The 14,756-nt window shown below is 33.2% G+C and overlaps 1 protein-coding gene across 1 annotated transcript in view; it reads right to left on the reverse strand.

Moving 5' to 3' along the window:
- Positions 1–297: 297 nt before the first annotated feature.
- The window catches only part of LOC135925225 (uncharacterized), a 29,116-nt gene continuing 14,657 nt past the window's right edge, over positions 298–14,756 (reverse strand). Inside the window, exons 16-35 of the mRNA XM_065460448.1 lie at positions 14,569–14,715; positions 13,723–14,298; positions 11,749–12,708; positions 10,901–11,269; positions 10,701–10,846; positions 10,488–10,630; positions 10,174–10,387; positions 9,731–9,906; positions 8,716–8,777; positions 8,406–8,602; positions 6,816–7,099; positions 6,152–6,207; positions 5,939–6,078; positions 4,460–5,631; positions 4,161–4,331; positions 3,967–4,113; positions 2,550–3,871; positions 2,377–2,496; positions 816–2,332; positions 298–737 (exon numbers count right to left, since the gene is read on the reverse strand). Coding sequence (XP_065316520.1) covers positions 705–737; positions 816–2,332; positions 2,377–2,496; positions 2,550–3,871; positions 3,967–4,113; positions 4,161–4,331; positions 4,460–5,631; positions 5,939–6,078; positions 6,152–6,207; positions 6,816–7,099; positions 8,406–8,602; positions 8,716–8,777; positions 9,731–9,906; positions 10,174–10,387; positions 10,488–10,630; positions 10,701–10,846; positions 10,901–11,269; positions 11,749–12,708; positions 13,723–14,298; positions 14,569–14,715 — 7,952 coding nt within the window. The 3' untranslated portion in view covers positions 298–704. The remainder of the gene's footprint in view (positions 738–815; positions 2,333–2,376; positions 2,497–2,549; positions 3,872–3,966; positions 4,114–4,160; positions 4,332–4,459; positions 5,632–5,938; positions 6,079–6,151; positions 6,208–6,815; positions 7,100–8,405; positions 8,603–8,715; positions 8,778–9,730; positions 9,907–10,173; positions 10,388–10,487; positions 10,631–10,700; positions 10,847–10,900; positions 11,270–11,748; positions 12,709–13,722; positions 14,299–14,568; positions 14,716–14,756) is intronic.

Consider the following 14,756-nt stretch of genomic DNA (forward strand, 5'->3'; position numbering starts at 1 on the left):
CGACAACTTAGATAGGGAGGGGGAGTCAATAATATAGGAAATAGATGAGGTAATTTATAATCAGTTATATTTTTTCATAAAAGATTAATAATTTATCCGAGTTCTGATAAAAGGAATACTCTGCAAATGAGAGGCAAAATAAAAAATTGTAGGTCACCTAGCGAATCAAATTATAAGTTTTCATATGATAAAATTACTTAAAAATTTTATTCAAATATAAATAAATTAGAAATGTTATATGGTATTATTATATTATATGGTAAAAAAAAAATTAATCATAATATTCATAGCTCATGGTAAAGCGGGAAAAATATATATTAGCTTGAAATTAACATAAATTCTTTGTGTCAAGATATATGTGACAAAAAAAATGACATGAAATTGACAATAAAAATATATGATGTATTGAATTATAATAAAAACGATGATAAAATGGAATTTTCATATCAAACTTGTAAAATATTGTGGCAAAATGCAAAACGAATAAACCCAAGTTTTGTTTAATAATATGTATAAAATAAACAATTGTGTGTATGATTATGTAAAATAAATTTTAAAAAAAAGTTTTGAATTTTATATAGGGGGTATCTGGTGAAAGGGTTAAATAAAATATTATAATAAAAAAAAGGAAGCTTTATTGAATTAGGATCAAAATATCAAAAATGCGGTATATATATTTCAACCAGTTTTGGTTTTGTAAGCGATTATAAATTGTTGTTCCACCCATTCCATCCGATCTAAAAAAAAAAAATAAGTTTTAAAATGGAATTCAAAAATAAGATAACAATATATTTAAATAAAATGGCAAAGCTTACCAATTTAGGATCGAAATTTGAGGCGTTTGAAGTAAAGTTGCCGAGAGGTATAAGTCCGGGAGGGATAGGTGCCAGGTTAGGTAACCCGTAATCGTTGTTATTGGTATTGTTGGAGGCCAGCGCAGCGACGGCGGCTGCCATCTTGAATTGATCGTTGAAAATGTTGTTCATATCGATGTTAGGAAAATTGTTGGATACGTTGGAGAGGGATGATAATGGGTTATTGGATGAGAGGAAGGATTGGTTCAACAAATTAAAACAGTTATTAGTGTTGGCGCCCAAGAAGAGTGGGTTATTAATGAAATTGTTCAACGAATCGTCGAGATGTCTGGATTGACCTTTATTATTCGAGTTCTTTCCCTGATTATCTTCTTCGAAACGCCCTTCGTTATGGTTGACGTTTTGATCGGAGGCGGCATTCAGATTGTTTAGATAGGTTATATTTGAAAGATCGCCTTGATTACTAAACAAATTGGCGTCGTTGTGATTGTTTCCAACCATGTCAAGATTCATGGATACGATGGGGAAACGAAAACCTTCATTAAGAAAAGCATTACCGATAGGAAAATTGGCATTATTATAAAGGGCTGTGTTTTCGATATCTTTCTTACAGGAAGAAATGGAATTGTTATTCATTTGTGAGGTTATCATGTTAGGATTGATGAGATTCGCGTTATAGGATGAAAGCAATGAGGATGATAAAGAGGTCAAGTTACTAAGATGGTGATCGAAGTTAAGCTGACCAGCCTTTGGTTGTGTCGAAAACTGTAAAGGAGGCATGGAAAACAGGTTGGTGCTGGATTGTTTCTTGTTTTTTATCTTAGATAAAAGTGAATTGTTTGCACCTGTGTCCAGAAGATTGGCAAAAACGTTGTTATTGGAGGGATCGAGCAATAACTTGTTTGGATTGACATTATTATTGGCGGAATTATAAAAATAAGCCGTGGCGGCTAAGATTTGAGATGGGGTGGGTTGTTGGTGGAGAGATTTTATGCTGTCCCTGGCAGTATCATTGAAAAATGGCATGGGGGGAGGGAAAGGTGGAGGAAATCCATTGGCCAGGGTGTTTGTTAGGAAAGGGTTGGGATGATTAGGTGGGGGGTGTGGTGGATAAGTAGGTGCCGAATTGAAAAATTGCTGGTAGTTGCAGGAGGTCGCCATTTGATTTAACTGGATATTGCTGTTAATGGAAGAGATGATCCGGGGGGAAGAACCGTTGTCGGTAGGGTCAAAGGCAGCAAGATTTGTGTTCATTTTCGCAAAATTATTTGGGTTAGTGTTGACCACCATAGAAGTGGTGGCAAAATTGTTGAAATTGGATTTTAAGATATCTTTCTTTCTCTTATTATCGTTATTAAATGAAGGATTGTCCACGGGGAAAGAAGACGGTTGGGAAAATAAGTTGCGGGAGTTATCGTCCGATATTTCGTTTGCCAATTTGGGGTCCATAAATGAAGAGGGTTGGCTGTAGGCTTGCAGGGACTGATCATACCATTCATTGAAAGAATAGGCATCAGCTAAATAAAATAAAATAACAAAAAACTATCAATACTAAATTAACTTGTCCCCAAGGACCAAGGAGTGTATTTGTTATAAAGTGGATTAATCGGAGTTTCCTTTTGCAGGAACCGTTCATTACCAATCGGCATCATCTTCGTGTTTGAAGGGTCATTCGCAGTATCTGTAAATTAGAAAAAAATAAAAATATTTCCTAAAATTGCCACCAAATTGTACCTAATTTTGGCAGGCCCCCATCACTAATTTTATCCACTATTAATCCAGCATGCTCATTAGCTTCTTTCAATGCATTGCTCGCCAAAGATGATTGAGTAATAATTTCTCGACCGTTTGTGGGGTTTGTTGTACCACTCGATTCAACGTCAACATTTTTGGGTGACGCTGTCGACTTAGCAAGCAAGTTACGCTTGTATCCTGGCGCCTTACGCAGGTCAACCTCCGCGAGACTGTTATTGATGTCAACATTCAGGTCTTTCAATTTATTGATAGGTATAAAGTTTGAGAAGTTATTGTTCTGCGGCGCAGCTACTACACTGGCAAAATCGGCGGCTTTAAAGGCAAAAGAATTCGAATCAATTTTTCCGACCGACTCAGTATTCATTTTATTTTCAGTAATATTATTATTTTTGTTAAACAAATCAACAGCGTTATCCTTTCTGCACCAAACTGTAGACGGAAACATTGTGTTAACAAAGGTATTGAAAGGTGAATATTCGGCTGGTGTTTGTGAAGACATTTTATCGCCGCTAAAGGACATTATATCTTCCATGGTCGCCATGATATTTTTATTATAGCCTTCATTGCTCAATGGTAAATCGTCACCTGAAGTAAATTTTAAAAAGCCTTCCGAAACTATTTTACTCGGCTCATACATGTTATTACCCTGATTGCTTTTTATGTTAGAACTATTCTGGTTATCCGTATCGTTTGATGTCATTTTATAGGACTCTGTAGTCCCTACATCTGAAAACAAAGAGGTAACATATTGCGGGTCTGACGATGAAATGATATAACTGTAATTATTCTTGTCCTCATTTGAATATTCGGAAGGAAGTGAGAAAAAGCCCCAAGCTCCAGAATACCCATTTGAGGAAGATGTTTTATTGTAAATGTTACCCATCAAACCATCATTCCTCATAGGTATTCCTACTGTCGATATGATGGAAACGGGATTTTTAGTGCTGGATGTGTTTATCAAAGTAGTAGATTGATTCATATTGTTAGAAGTGACGGTGACAATATGGGAAGGCAAAGTGGTGGCCAGGTAATTTTTGCGACTCGTGGTGAGAGAATATAAAGGTACGTTTGAATGGGTCGTGGTGATGCTGAAGGCGATAGGGTTGTTGGCGTAACGCGAACTTTTCATCATCACTTGATTGGTGAAGGAGAGTAGATTAGATTTTTGGAGTATAGCCGGCAACTTTGAAGAAGGCTTAAGGCTTTCGTAGCTTTGTATAATTTCCATGGCATCTCTGTCCGGCTCATCTACCAAAGCCATTATTAGCTGATAAGCAAATTTGATTGCCTCTGAAGAACCCCTATGATGATAATTCGAAAATAAATAAATAAAGTTGTTTTTATAAAAAAGATGGGAATAGGATCAAAATTATATAACGATATATTTATTCCATACTTAATAGTTATGTTTCTATCAGCGGCCCCTTTTTGTTTATCTATTTCGATGTGAGCACCTGACATATCCCGAATTGCATTAATATTTTGTCCACCTCTACCAATGACTCTCGCCACAACGTTTGATGCCACAACAACTCTTTTGCACCTAATTAAAAAAGGATTTCATACAACTTTCAAAAAAAGAACGGTTACTTTCTGACAACTTCTTTCCATTCTTCTTCAGTGTAATCTGGGGAGCTAGATCCAAATGATGATGTAGATAGATACGTGGATGAAAAAGCAGTTGATAAAGTAGTATTGGGCCTTCTACTATGTGAATTGGATGTGGAAAAAGATGGTGACATAAACCCTTGTAAAATCGATCTAAAATATAAAACATTTATGCTTACCATAAAACAATTGTTAGTTTAAAAACAAATAGACATTAAATATTCATTAAAAAAATTTAACCATTTTCACTCATCTAAATTATGCTGCATTTGTTTTTTTACTTAGGTTGTTGAGTTGAGGACCATTTGTGATAATTATTGACGCCTATACTACTGTCGTCAGCACTGAGGTGTTGTGATCTAGTGTAATGATGATAATTAGCGCCCCTGATGTGAGAGGTACTAGATGTGCCTTTAATAAAATGATAGTTGGAGGCCTTGTGAGAGGTGGAATAATCAACGCGAGAATCATCTTGACCGCTGGAGTATATAGTAGAATAGTAGTTGGTCGGTTTGTGTTTATACTTATAAGAAGGTCCATTGAGTGGCACAATCGTGTTGGATGAGTGTTTGGTAGATAAAGATAATTTCCCGGTTTCTTCACTTATATAGGAGTCGTCTTCATGATTGGCTGCCGAGCCAAAATGGAGCCTTCTCACTTTGTTTTCGTTATTGGTGCCAATGGATAGAGAAGACTTGGCAAAAGAAATGTCTTTGTTATTTTTAGTTGTAGAAAGATCTTCGTAATCTTGATCTACAGCAGACTCATAATCCTTCTTGGAATAATATCTAGTAGGGTGTTGATGGTATGACGAGGAAGAAACCTGTTGTTGTTTGTGATTTCCAACGAATTCACCTCCTCCCCATTTGAGCAAGGAAAAAGTCGAGTAGTTGCCATAATCCCTGGTGCGATGTCCGCTACGTACTGGTGAATAATCTTCATAACGATGCCCAATTCCATGTGTTTTACTGCTTTGTGCGTAATCGTGATGCAACCGGTGGCTAGACTTGAGGGAAGCAGTAACCGAAGTAGAGGTGCTTATAGTTATCGGTGTTTTATTATGGGAACCACCCTTGGTTCTGGAGTAGGAGGAAGGAGGTGTTTGGAGATAAATGGCAGTTGGGTCTTTGTAATGTTGCTGCAAATGCTGGCCAGAACGGGTCTTTTTAGAGGCCCTTGAAGTGGCTTTGGACCACTGTTGTTGTTCTTCGTCGTCGTCATCATTGTCGGAAGCGGATTTAATGGGGTGGCCTTCGTCATAATAATAGTTCATAAAATCGTATTCCGTAATTTGAGTAGCTTCAGGCAACTGTTCAGCTGCGGGCTGACTTTGATGAATTGTTGTAAGGGTGAGAGGGTTGAAAGGTAAATCTGTCGATCTGGAGACAAAAGTCTTTTTCGTAGAGCTTTTGGGAAGCTTTTGAGAGGTTGTTGCAAGGTATTTGGAAGAGATCTTTAAATAACATACAAAAGCAACATAACGAGGTTTTAAAAATTACTACAATTTATCATTTTTAGATTTTGATCATATTAGTAGGAAGGGATTTTCCATTATATCATATTGTTAATTGTAAAATGAAATTTCAAAAAAAATAATGTAAATTTGTCAAGGGGAGAATTTACCCCTTCCATAGCCCCAGTTCCGTCTATTATGTGTACAATCCTCATCCTCTAATTAAAACTTAATTTAATACTTTAAAATTATAAAGTAGAAAATAGGGAGGTTATTAGTATGTAATTTTTCAAATTGATATGATTACTGATTGTTTGTGATTGCGCGAAACCTTTTCGGGTATTGTGGAAGGAATGTGAGAGATATTGCTAGAGATAATTTTGTCTTGACATTCGATATCATAACTATGATCGTCGTAATTTGAAGTAGATTGTGGAATAGCAGCCACTAATATATTCGAGAAAGTAGGAGATATAAATAAATATTGTCGAGTTAATAATAATTGACCGTATAAGTATACCTATATCTTCCTTTTCGGTAATGTCTGTTGTGATAACTGTTGCTTCATATGGGATACTATAAGGTATATTTATTTTCATAAAATATTTTTTTTATCAGTGAATATATATAAAATTAAAAAAAAAGGAAAAATAATACTCGAATAATACTTTCAGGAGTCAAAATAGTTTATTCACAAATTTATCTGTCATATTTGTCAAGTAAATTATGCTTGATTTTTTATTTAAGTTATCAAAATAATATTTATAACTATAAATAAATACAGTTATAAAATAATACTTGTAAATAAGATACAAAAATACTTGAGTTATAAAAAGATACAAAAATTTTCAAAATAAATTAATATCTGGATGAGATAAAATCAATTGAATAGTATTAGGTCAGGACAAAATATTAATCCAAACTCAAACCATGTTTTCACTAATTTAATTTATGTAATTTTGCTACAGATTCACTTCGATACTCAAGGTACCCGTATATCTGAAAATTTTATATAAAAGATTTTTTAAAAATGGGTTGAACATGTTATTTTGACTCGTGTTATATAAATAAATTTCTTCCAAACATTTCTATAATACACCCAAATCAATAATATAGTAATTAAAATTTCGATATAGCATTTATAAATATATATAAAAAATATAAGAATAAAGTAATTAAAATACACTATCTTGAGAGCATCGATTTGCAACTCGTTGTTGGGAATAAAGGAACTTTCGGGACAAGATAGGGAGGGAGGGCTGGTGGTGGTTATCTGCGATTTTTCTTTCTTCTTCATCCGCTTTTTTTCTCGCCTGCGAGCAGCTGCTGCCTTTTTGTTTTCCTCACGCGTTTTTTCTTTGTCAAGTTCTTCCAAGAGGTCGGAAGCGTTTTTATTAGCCTCTGCAGCTTGGCGATCCTTCGCAGATACGATTATGTCTACACATTGCTGGCAACGTTTTACGGCATCCTTATAATTTTAAATGTAGTAAGGTCAGCGCAAAATAATTCTGCATCAGCGTTATTAAAATTATAGTCACACCCCTCTTAAAAAAATTCCTGTTTATTATGGCATTTAATTCCAACGCCGACCTAAAGGCAGACATTTGTCCGAGCATATAAAAATTCGTTATTTTTAGAGAGGAAAAAAAATTTAATTTTTTTTAAAAATATTTTAGGAGTTGCCTGAGCCAGAGGCTTTTCGAAACTATTTATTAAGGACTATAAGAAGGACTTAATAGTTTATCGATGAAAATTAAATATTTTGCTAAATAAAAATGTCAAAATAAAATCTTTTAAAAATCAATTTTATTGTTGGTTTTTTTTTAAAATGATTATTATGAAAAAATTGTTTTATTTTTTTCTAATCTCTCATGTGTTCAAAACTTTAAATTTTTAGGTGTTTGGAAAATATTAGTGTTGTTAAGGGAACTTAGTGTTACCAGTAACTAAGGCAAATTTAAAATAACTATAACTGTACGCCAATTTTTATAATATTTTATTGTCAAAGTCAGATAAAATTTTGAGCTCAAACTTATGAATTATAATATTGTGATATTTAAATTAATATTACATTGTCATATATTTTCTCAGTGCTATTATTTCTTTATTTAATTGTTGATTTGATTAAAATTTCCTTTTAATAAAATTTATGATGGCAAAAATTATTTTGTATAACAAAAATGATGAGTTATAAAAAAAAATATAAGGGTAACTTTTATTAAAATGCAACAAGTTACCCTTTAATAATGTAAATAAATGATTACTTTTCAAACATATTTTTGGTACCACTTAGAAAATCGAAAACTAACTTTATCAAAAAATTAAAATTTTGCTTTTTTTTAAAGTTTGAAAAATTAACGATCAGCTTTTGCATCATTTTAGCCTAATTGTACAAAATTTCCTATGCATTTTTCGACACAATCGGAAATATTTTTTTTTAAATAAATTATAAGGGGAGAGATGACAGGGAAATATAAAACTTGCCCGAATTCATAAAAAAAATAGAGCCAACCCTCTCTAATCTCATCAGAAAATAAGTGGTGTTAAAGGGCTCGGTTGAGCCTATAGTTAAAACCGCCTCACTCAATTTATTTAGCCGGAAACCGGAAACAAGTCTCGAGATTTCGCTAATAGACGCCCAGACCCTTGCGCCATCTACGACCTAAATCCTCAGGCTAGCGCAATATATTTCTGGATACAATATTAAGTTGATCGTTTTTAAAAAACGGTTCAAATCGGACCGTTTAACAACGCTAAAAAAAATATGTTATAACCTTATCGGTGAGAGTACTGATGAATCTCATGCATTCAGTATCGGAAGGATATTGATTGACGTGTTTAACGAGCCACCTGATGGCACGTATATGTCCCTTTCTAAAGGCCGCCATGAGGCATGTCACTTTTCTGTTGTCGTGGGTATCGATATCAGCCCCCTTTTGAACGAGATATTGAACCACGTCTAAATGACCACCTTGAGTTTAAAAATTCAATTAGATGTGATCGAAATTAATTATTTACTATAAAAGTTAATTAAATATATTATAATCACAATTGTTATTATTTATATAAAAAACATTAATTTACCGTTTGCAGCTAGCCAAAGGGGCGAATTGCCTTTCTTGTTTTTGACTTCAATTTGAGCTCCACTGCAAAATTAAAAATAAAATAAAAAATAATGAAAACGAATAAGCCAAAAATACACTAAAATTAACTTTTCTGCGCTTAATGTTTTTATAAATTTAAAAGTTTTGTTCCTATAATTATAATTAAGATAATTTAAATAAAATTAAATCAGGGTTATAAATGTATCAATAAAAAACTAGAAGATATATTCCATTAGACATTGGCTGGGTGCTCGTTAATGTATCAATAAATAACTTAAAACATTCCAAATAAACATTATGAATGTATATAAGAAATAGTGTCAAAGTAATATTAACTGAGTTGAAATTGTAAAATGTTAAACACTCTCAAGCTTAAAACAACGACAAAAAAATATAATTGTGTAACTTTTGAGTGGTTGGTAAACTAGGGCATAGCTATAACTATACACCTGAATTTTTTAATTTGACCTTATTGTAGTGTATTTTATGGTGAACTATGTTTCTGCATTATTTCGTGTATTTTTATTGCAAAAGCTTATACTAATATTTAAATAAAATTAACAATTATTGCATCTTTTACATGAATTTACATAGTTAAAATATGAAATAAAATATTTAAGGTTTTGCCCTTTTCAAAACTATTAATAAAAAAATTCTCGTAAATTTTATATTTAAATCTTAAAAATTTTCACATCTAAAATATCATAACTTAATATAGAAATTGAGTGAAATATAAAAATTCTAAAAATGGGAATGAACTTCCAACCAATTTTTTCTGCCTTACTACTATGCACCACCTAACTACACGCGTTGTTTTCCCATTTAACTAAATGGTGAATTTTAAGAGTGTCTTCAAAAATTTGAAAATGTCTCGACATAATTTCTAAATATTGCATGAAAATAAATATGCTCCAGGACCAACAGAAATTAGCCCAATTTACCAGCAATGTGCTCATAATGCAACTCAAAATTTAATTTTAAAAAAAAATGTCAACTTTTGGACAAGCAACTCAACAAATTTGATGTGGCCCTTGTCAGCTGCAATGGTTAGTGCAGTGTCTCTGGAAGATGGAACCGGTGCTGCATTAACGTCTGCTCCCTTTTCGATCAATACCCTCCCAACTTCAACGAATCCACCTGACGCTGCTTCCATGAGAGGGGTTAATCCAGTCTATATATATAATAAAAAATGTAAGATTAAATTTTTCACAAATAATAAAAAATTCTAGTAAATTTCATAAAATATTAATTTTTTTAATTCTACAGTATAAACCTGGCTATAGTGAATTTTTGGGATAGGGAACTTAACTTCTAAGGACCTAGCATTATTAACTTTTTTTAAATGACAATATAAATACTTGGGATAGAAGAAAAAATTAATCCCTAAAAGTTGGCTATAGCAAGGTTCTAATGTTTATGATGGAGTTATGAGATAAACCTTAGCCCTGTGCTCTATGTTGGCTTTGTACTCCAAAAAAAGGGAGACTACTTCATGCTTCCCCTGAAAGCATGCAAGTGTTAGTGCAGTGTTTTTGTTGGTCTCAATTTGTGCATTAATATCCGAACCCATGTCCAGTAATAGTTTAACTGCTGATAAATGGCCATTCATTGCGGCAAGCATGAGAGGCGATATGCCCAATTTGCTACCAGTTCTTTTATTTCAAATTATTGTTATAAAAAATAATTCATTGGGTTTTTTGGAGATGATATAATCAATAATTAATTTTTAAATATTAGTTCATATAAATAAACCTCGAATTTATTTCAGCACCGTGGTTTAAAAGAAGCTTGATAATGTTGCAATGTCCACCAGATGCTGCAAGGCTAAGAGGTGTATAATCTGATACGTTTCTGTGTTCGATATAAGCTCCATTGTTTAGCAATACCTCAACAACCTGAGTTGATTATACATATATAAATAGATGTTTTAAATATACTAGTTAATTTAAAAATCTACTTTATTACCTCAAATCTACCACTAGAACAAGCTAATGAAAGAGCTGTATCTTTTGTTCGATCAGACTGAGCTTCAATGTTGACTCCATGATTCAGAAGAAGTTGGACAATATTAGCTTGACCGCTTGTGGCAGAAATAATCAAAGGGGTAAAACCTAGATACCCAAAAATGTTTATATGGTTATAAATAATAATTCAATATTGTTTACCCTTTTTGTCACGATGTTCAATAGAACTGCCTCTTTTAATAAGTAATTCTACTAATTCTGGTGGGCCTCCAGCACATGCTAGGGTAAGTGCTGTATCATGGTTGCTGTCAGTCTGTGCATCAACTTCTATGGCAGGATAATACTTTTTAATCATAGATAAAGGATTTCCCCCCATTGATGTACAGATCTTATTCTCAGAAATACTTTGCAATTGTGAAGATTGGGATGGCAAAAGATCTAGAGATTGATCATCTTGCAATGTATTTGTTTCCTGTTTTATAGCTAACAGTTTTTCTTGCGAATTTTTTGTATCCATTGTATTATCGTTAAGAATAGTTCGTGCAGTGGCAATATTAGCATCCAAATTATCTAAATAAAAATAATGAAGTAAAGAGGGCTGATATATTTAAATCAACCTGCAGATTTTTTTTAAAATAAATTATTTAGTATTTTGAATTTATTATCGGATTCATTTTTCATTCTCTTACATTATATTTATTTAAAAATTTTACAAAAATTGGAGTGTTTTCTATGAGGATTTTGTCACAAACATATGATACTGGCTTAAATATTTATAATATAGGACAGCTTCAAATTAATTGAGTAATAATTAATAAATACCTCGTTTATTAACTGAAATTGTTTGATTTAAGTAATAATTATCAATGCAATACAAAAAATTTAAAAACAAAAGCTCCCTTATTAATTATTGTAAGAACAAACATTAACTTTAAGAACCTCGGTCATACACTGAAGTATTTTTCGATTTAAATCGTGACTTAAAAAAATAAAAATCGTATTTTCCTCCAAAATTCAAATTATTGCCAACCCTGAATAGAACTACTTACCATCATTCACGCTTGGAAGGATCATGTTTCCTGGGGGTGGTATCAACGTTTTTTTAAATTTCTTGATATTTTTATTAGCTGCATCAATATCCAACTTCTCCAAGTTTAAATCCAATGCTGCTGCATTCAAAAAATTTGCGTATTCTAAGTTCTTGAAATTGACTGGAGGATACCCAGTGAGGTTCATTTCGTTCATTGGTGGGTGAAGCATGAGTAAATTGTTCAAAGAAGATAGATTAGCATTGTTCGAGTTAGGTAATGAGAGGTAAGGATGCACGAGTTGAGGTGGCCCCCCAGATTCCATATTTGTAAAAGAATGATGATGGAAATGATGCAAATGTTGGGGAAGAGTGAAAGAAGGGTGAAACGTTCCTCCGGGCCTATTCATAATGTTAGCATTAGTAATTATGCCGTTATTGAATTGACTCTGAAGCTGCTGAAATTGCAGTTGCTGGTGGTGGCTGAGAACCGAGGTTTCGTCCGGGCTCTGGTTCATGTTGATAAAAGGGTGGTGGTAACATGGGAGAGACTTGTGAAAATTCGGTGTTCCTGTTAAGTAATTGCCTTTCGTAACTTGCAAGTGCTGATCATCTCTCTTGGACACTAATACATTTTCGGAGACTGAGGAACAACAAACATGATTTTCTTTGCTGAATACATCAGTGTTTTCGAACTCTTCCTGATAATTTTTGTTTGAAACAATCGTACTTTGATTACTCAATTTTAAGTTAGCCAAATCACCGGGATGCTGTTCAGTTTCATTAGTAGGATCTACGAAATAAGGGAATTCGTTAATGGAATCAGGATGATAAAGTTGTTGATCGAATTGGTTTAATTGCAATAATTGGCAGGGGTCGAAATTTTGTTGCTGATTTAATTCTTGTTTTTGTTGGAGAGTTAAATTTTCAAACGAAGCAGCAAATTCATCAATTTCACTAATGTCAATGATATTGTCAAGACCTATAAAAAACATATAGAATTGTATAAAAAATATTAGATAATAAGTAAAATTTACTAAATTTTCCTAGGGCATCAGAATCAATTCAATAGAGATAAATTGTAGGGAAAAATTTAGTGCTGTAAACATTTCTAAAAAATTGAACGCGTTCGCGTTCATTGACAAAAATCGAACGCGTTATAAAATAAAATCATTATTCAAAACTTTATTTTATTTAGTGTTGATTCCTGAAATTGTTTGATTCAATAAACTAAAATCTAATTGTCACGGTCAAGGTTAAAAAATACTTTCTATATTTATTTCAAGATTTAGATAGTTTGTTTAAAAAATATGAAAGTGCAATATAAAATGTGTAAAAAAAATATTTGTTCATTTATTAACTATGGCTGCTTTGTTTTAAAATCATTCTAACAAACGAATTAGCTGCATTTTTTGGATATTATTTATATATATCTCTCATTCATAAGAGGTCACTGCTTTTTAAATATTATGTCTCACCTTCATGTACTCCTTATTAAGCCCTTTTCAGGCAGAACGTTTTTATCAAAGCGTTTTTTGGGTAATGTTACCAGCAATCAATTTTTCAATTTTCCAAAAAAAATGCTAACTTTTTAAAAATTACTTTTTATATAATATAATATCCTTAAAAATACAATCTAGATCACCATTTTTTTAATCGTAAATAGAAAACAGCTGGTTGGATTTTAATAACGATTAAATGGCGTTGTTGCTCTGGATTATTATATTTAAAAAATGAATTCTAAAATTTAACTGTTTTTTGGAAATAAAAAAAATTGCTGGTAACTACCCAAAACCGCGTTGAAAAAACGTACCCTGTCTGTAAATTGCCTTAAAGACACCAAATTTTGAAAATAACTTGGTAGTGTCAAATAAATAAAATAATGCGGTGTTACACTTGTTATCGGGGCCCTGGTTAAATTGTATTTTATTTATTAAATTATCAAAATTTGTCCACAAATTAAAAACAATATCTAAAAAATTTGTAATATAATTACTGTTGATGGACTGCTGCTGTTGTTGCAAAGCGAGCCTTTGTTGATGAAGTTGTTGTTGCTGTTTGGCAAATTGAAGTCTCCTCAGTCTGTCAAACTGAGCCTGCTGGGAACGAAGGCGGGATTCCAGCTGTTCAGGCGTGAAGGAAACCATCACATCATCTTCTTCCTCGTCCTGTTCCTCGTCGTAATCCTCCTCCTCATCGCCAGCTTGGCTTCCTTCTTCCTCTTCTTCCCCGTCTCCCGATTCTTTGTCCCTTTCGCTGTCGACTTGTCTCCCCTTGGCTGAGAGGCCTTGCCCCTTACAAAGTCTCTTTTGCTGATTATCACCACTACCACTTTGTTGAATTTGTTTCTGGGTGTTAGCATTAGCAGCAGCCGCAGCACTGGCCATGTACCTTTCTATCTTACGAACGGCTCCATTTATGCTGGCGGCCCATTTGTCGGTAGTTCGAATCTCTCTGTGAAATGTTTCTGCCGCTCTCTCGTCTACGTCACCAAGCAAGTGGGCCAGGCTGTAATTGTTACGGAGAAGATCCTTGAGATGACCTATCTTGTCACCTATACGTAAAGCCATGCCTTTTATTCGATAGATTGAAAGAAAAAATGGAGATAAATAAGAAACCAAAAAAATGGTATAAAAAAATTTAATTAAACATTATATTCCTAAATTATGATAGTATGGTTAAATCACCTACCTTCAGCTGACTTTAAAGGGGACTAAACCAGTTTTTTTTACTTAAAAATCGTAGGCTTAATTTGGAAGATAAGTCAATTTATTAGGCTAAAAGCTTTCTAAGCCATCGTGAATTAAACAAAGTTAGGCGATTTCATGAAATGGAATTGTACCCTTGGTGGCTGAGAGGGACTTAAGATTGTAGCAAGGAAGAGTCATCGGGTTTGCTATGTTGTGGCTAGAGGAAGGAGTGGATGGCGTAAATGAAGAAATAGCACGAGAAGGAAGACCATCTAGATCGAGGGAAGGAGGAAGAAACCCTGCAAAAACGGAACAGGTTAATTTATGTATGTTAGCGGGC

This window comes from Gordionus sp. m RMFG-2023, chromosome 2 (genome assembly GCF_954871325.1).
Source record: "Gordionus sp. m RMFG-2023 chromosome 2, tfGorSpeb1-WG-v2, whole genome shotgun sequence".
In the NCBI taxonomy this organism is placed as follows: Eukaryota; Metazoa; Nematomorpha; class Gordioida; order Chordodea; family Parachordodidae; genus Gordionus; species Gordionus sp. m RMFG-2023.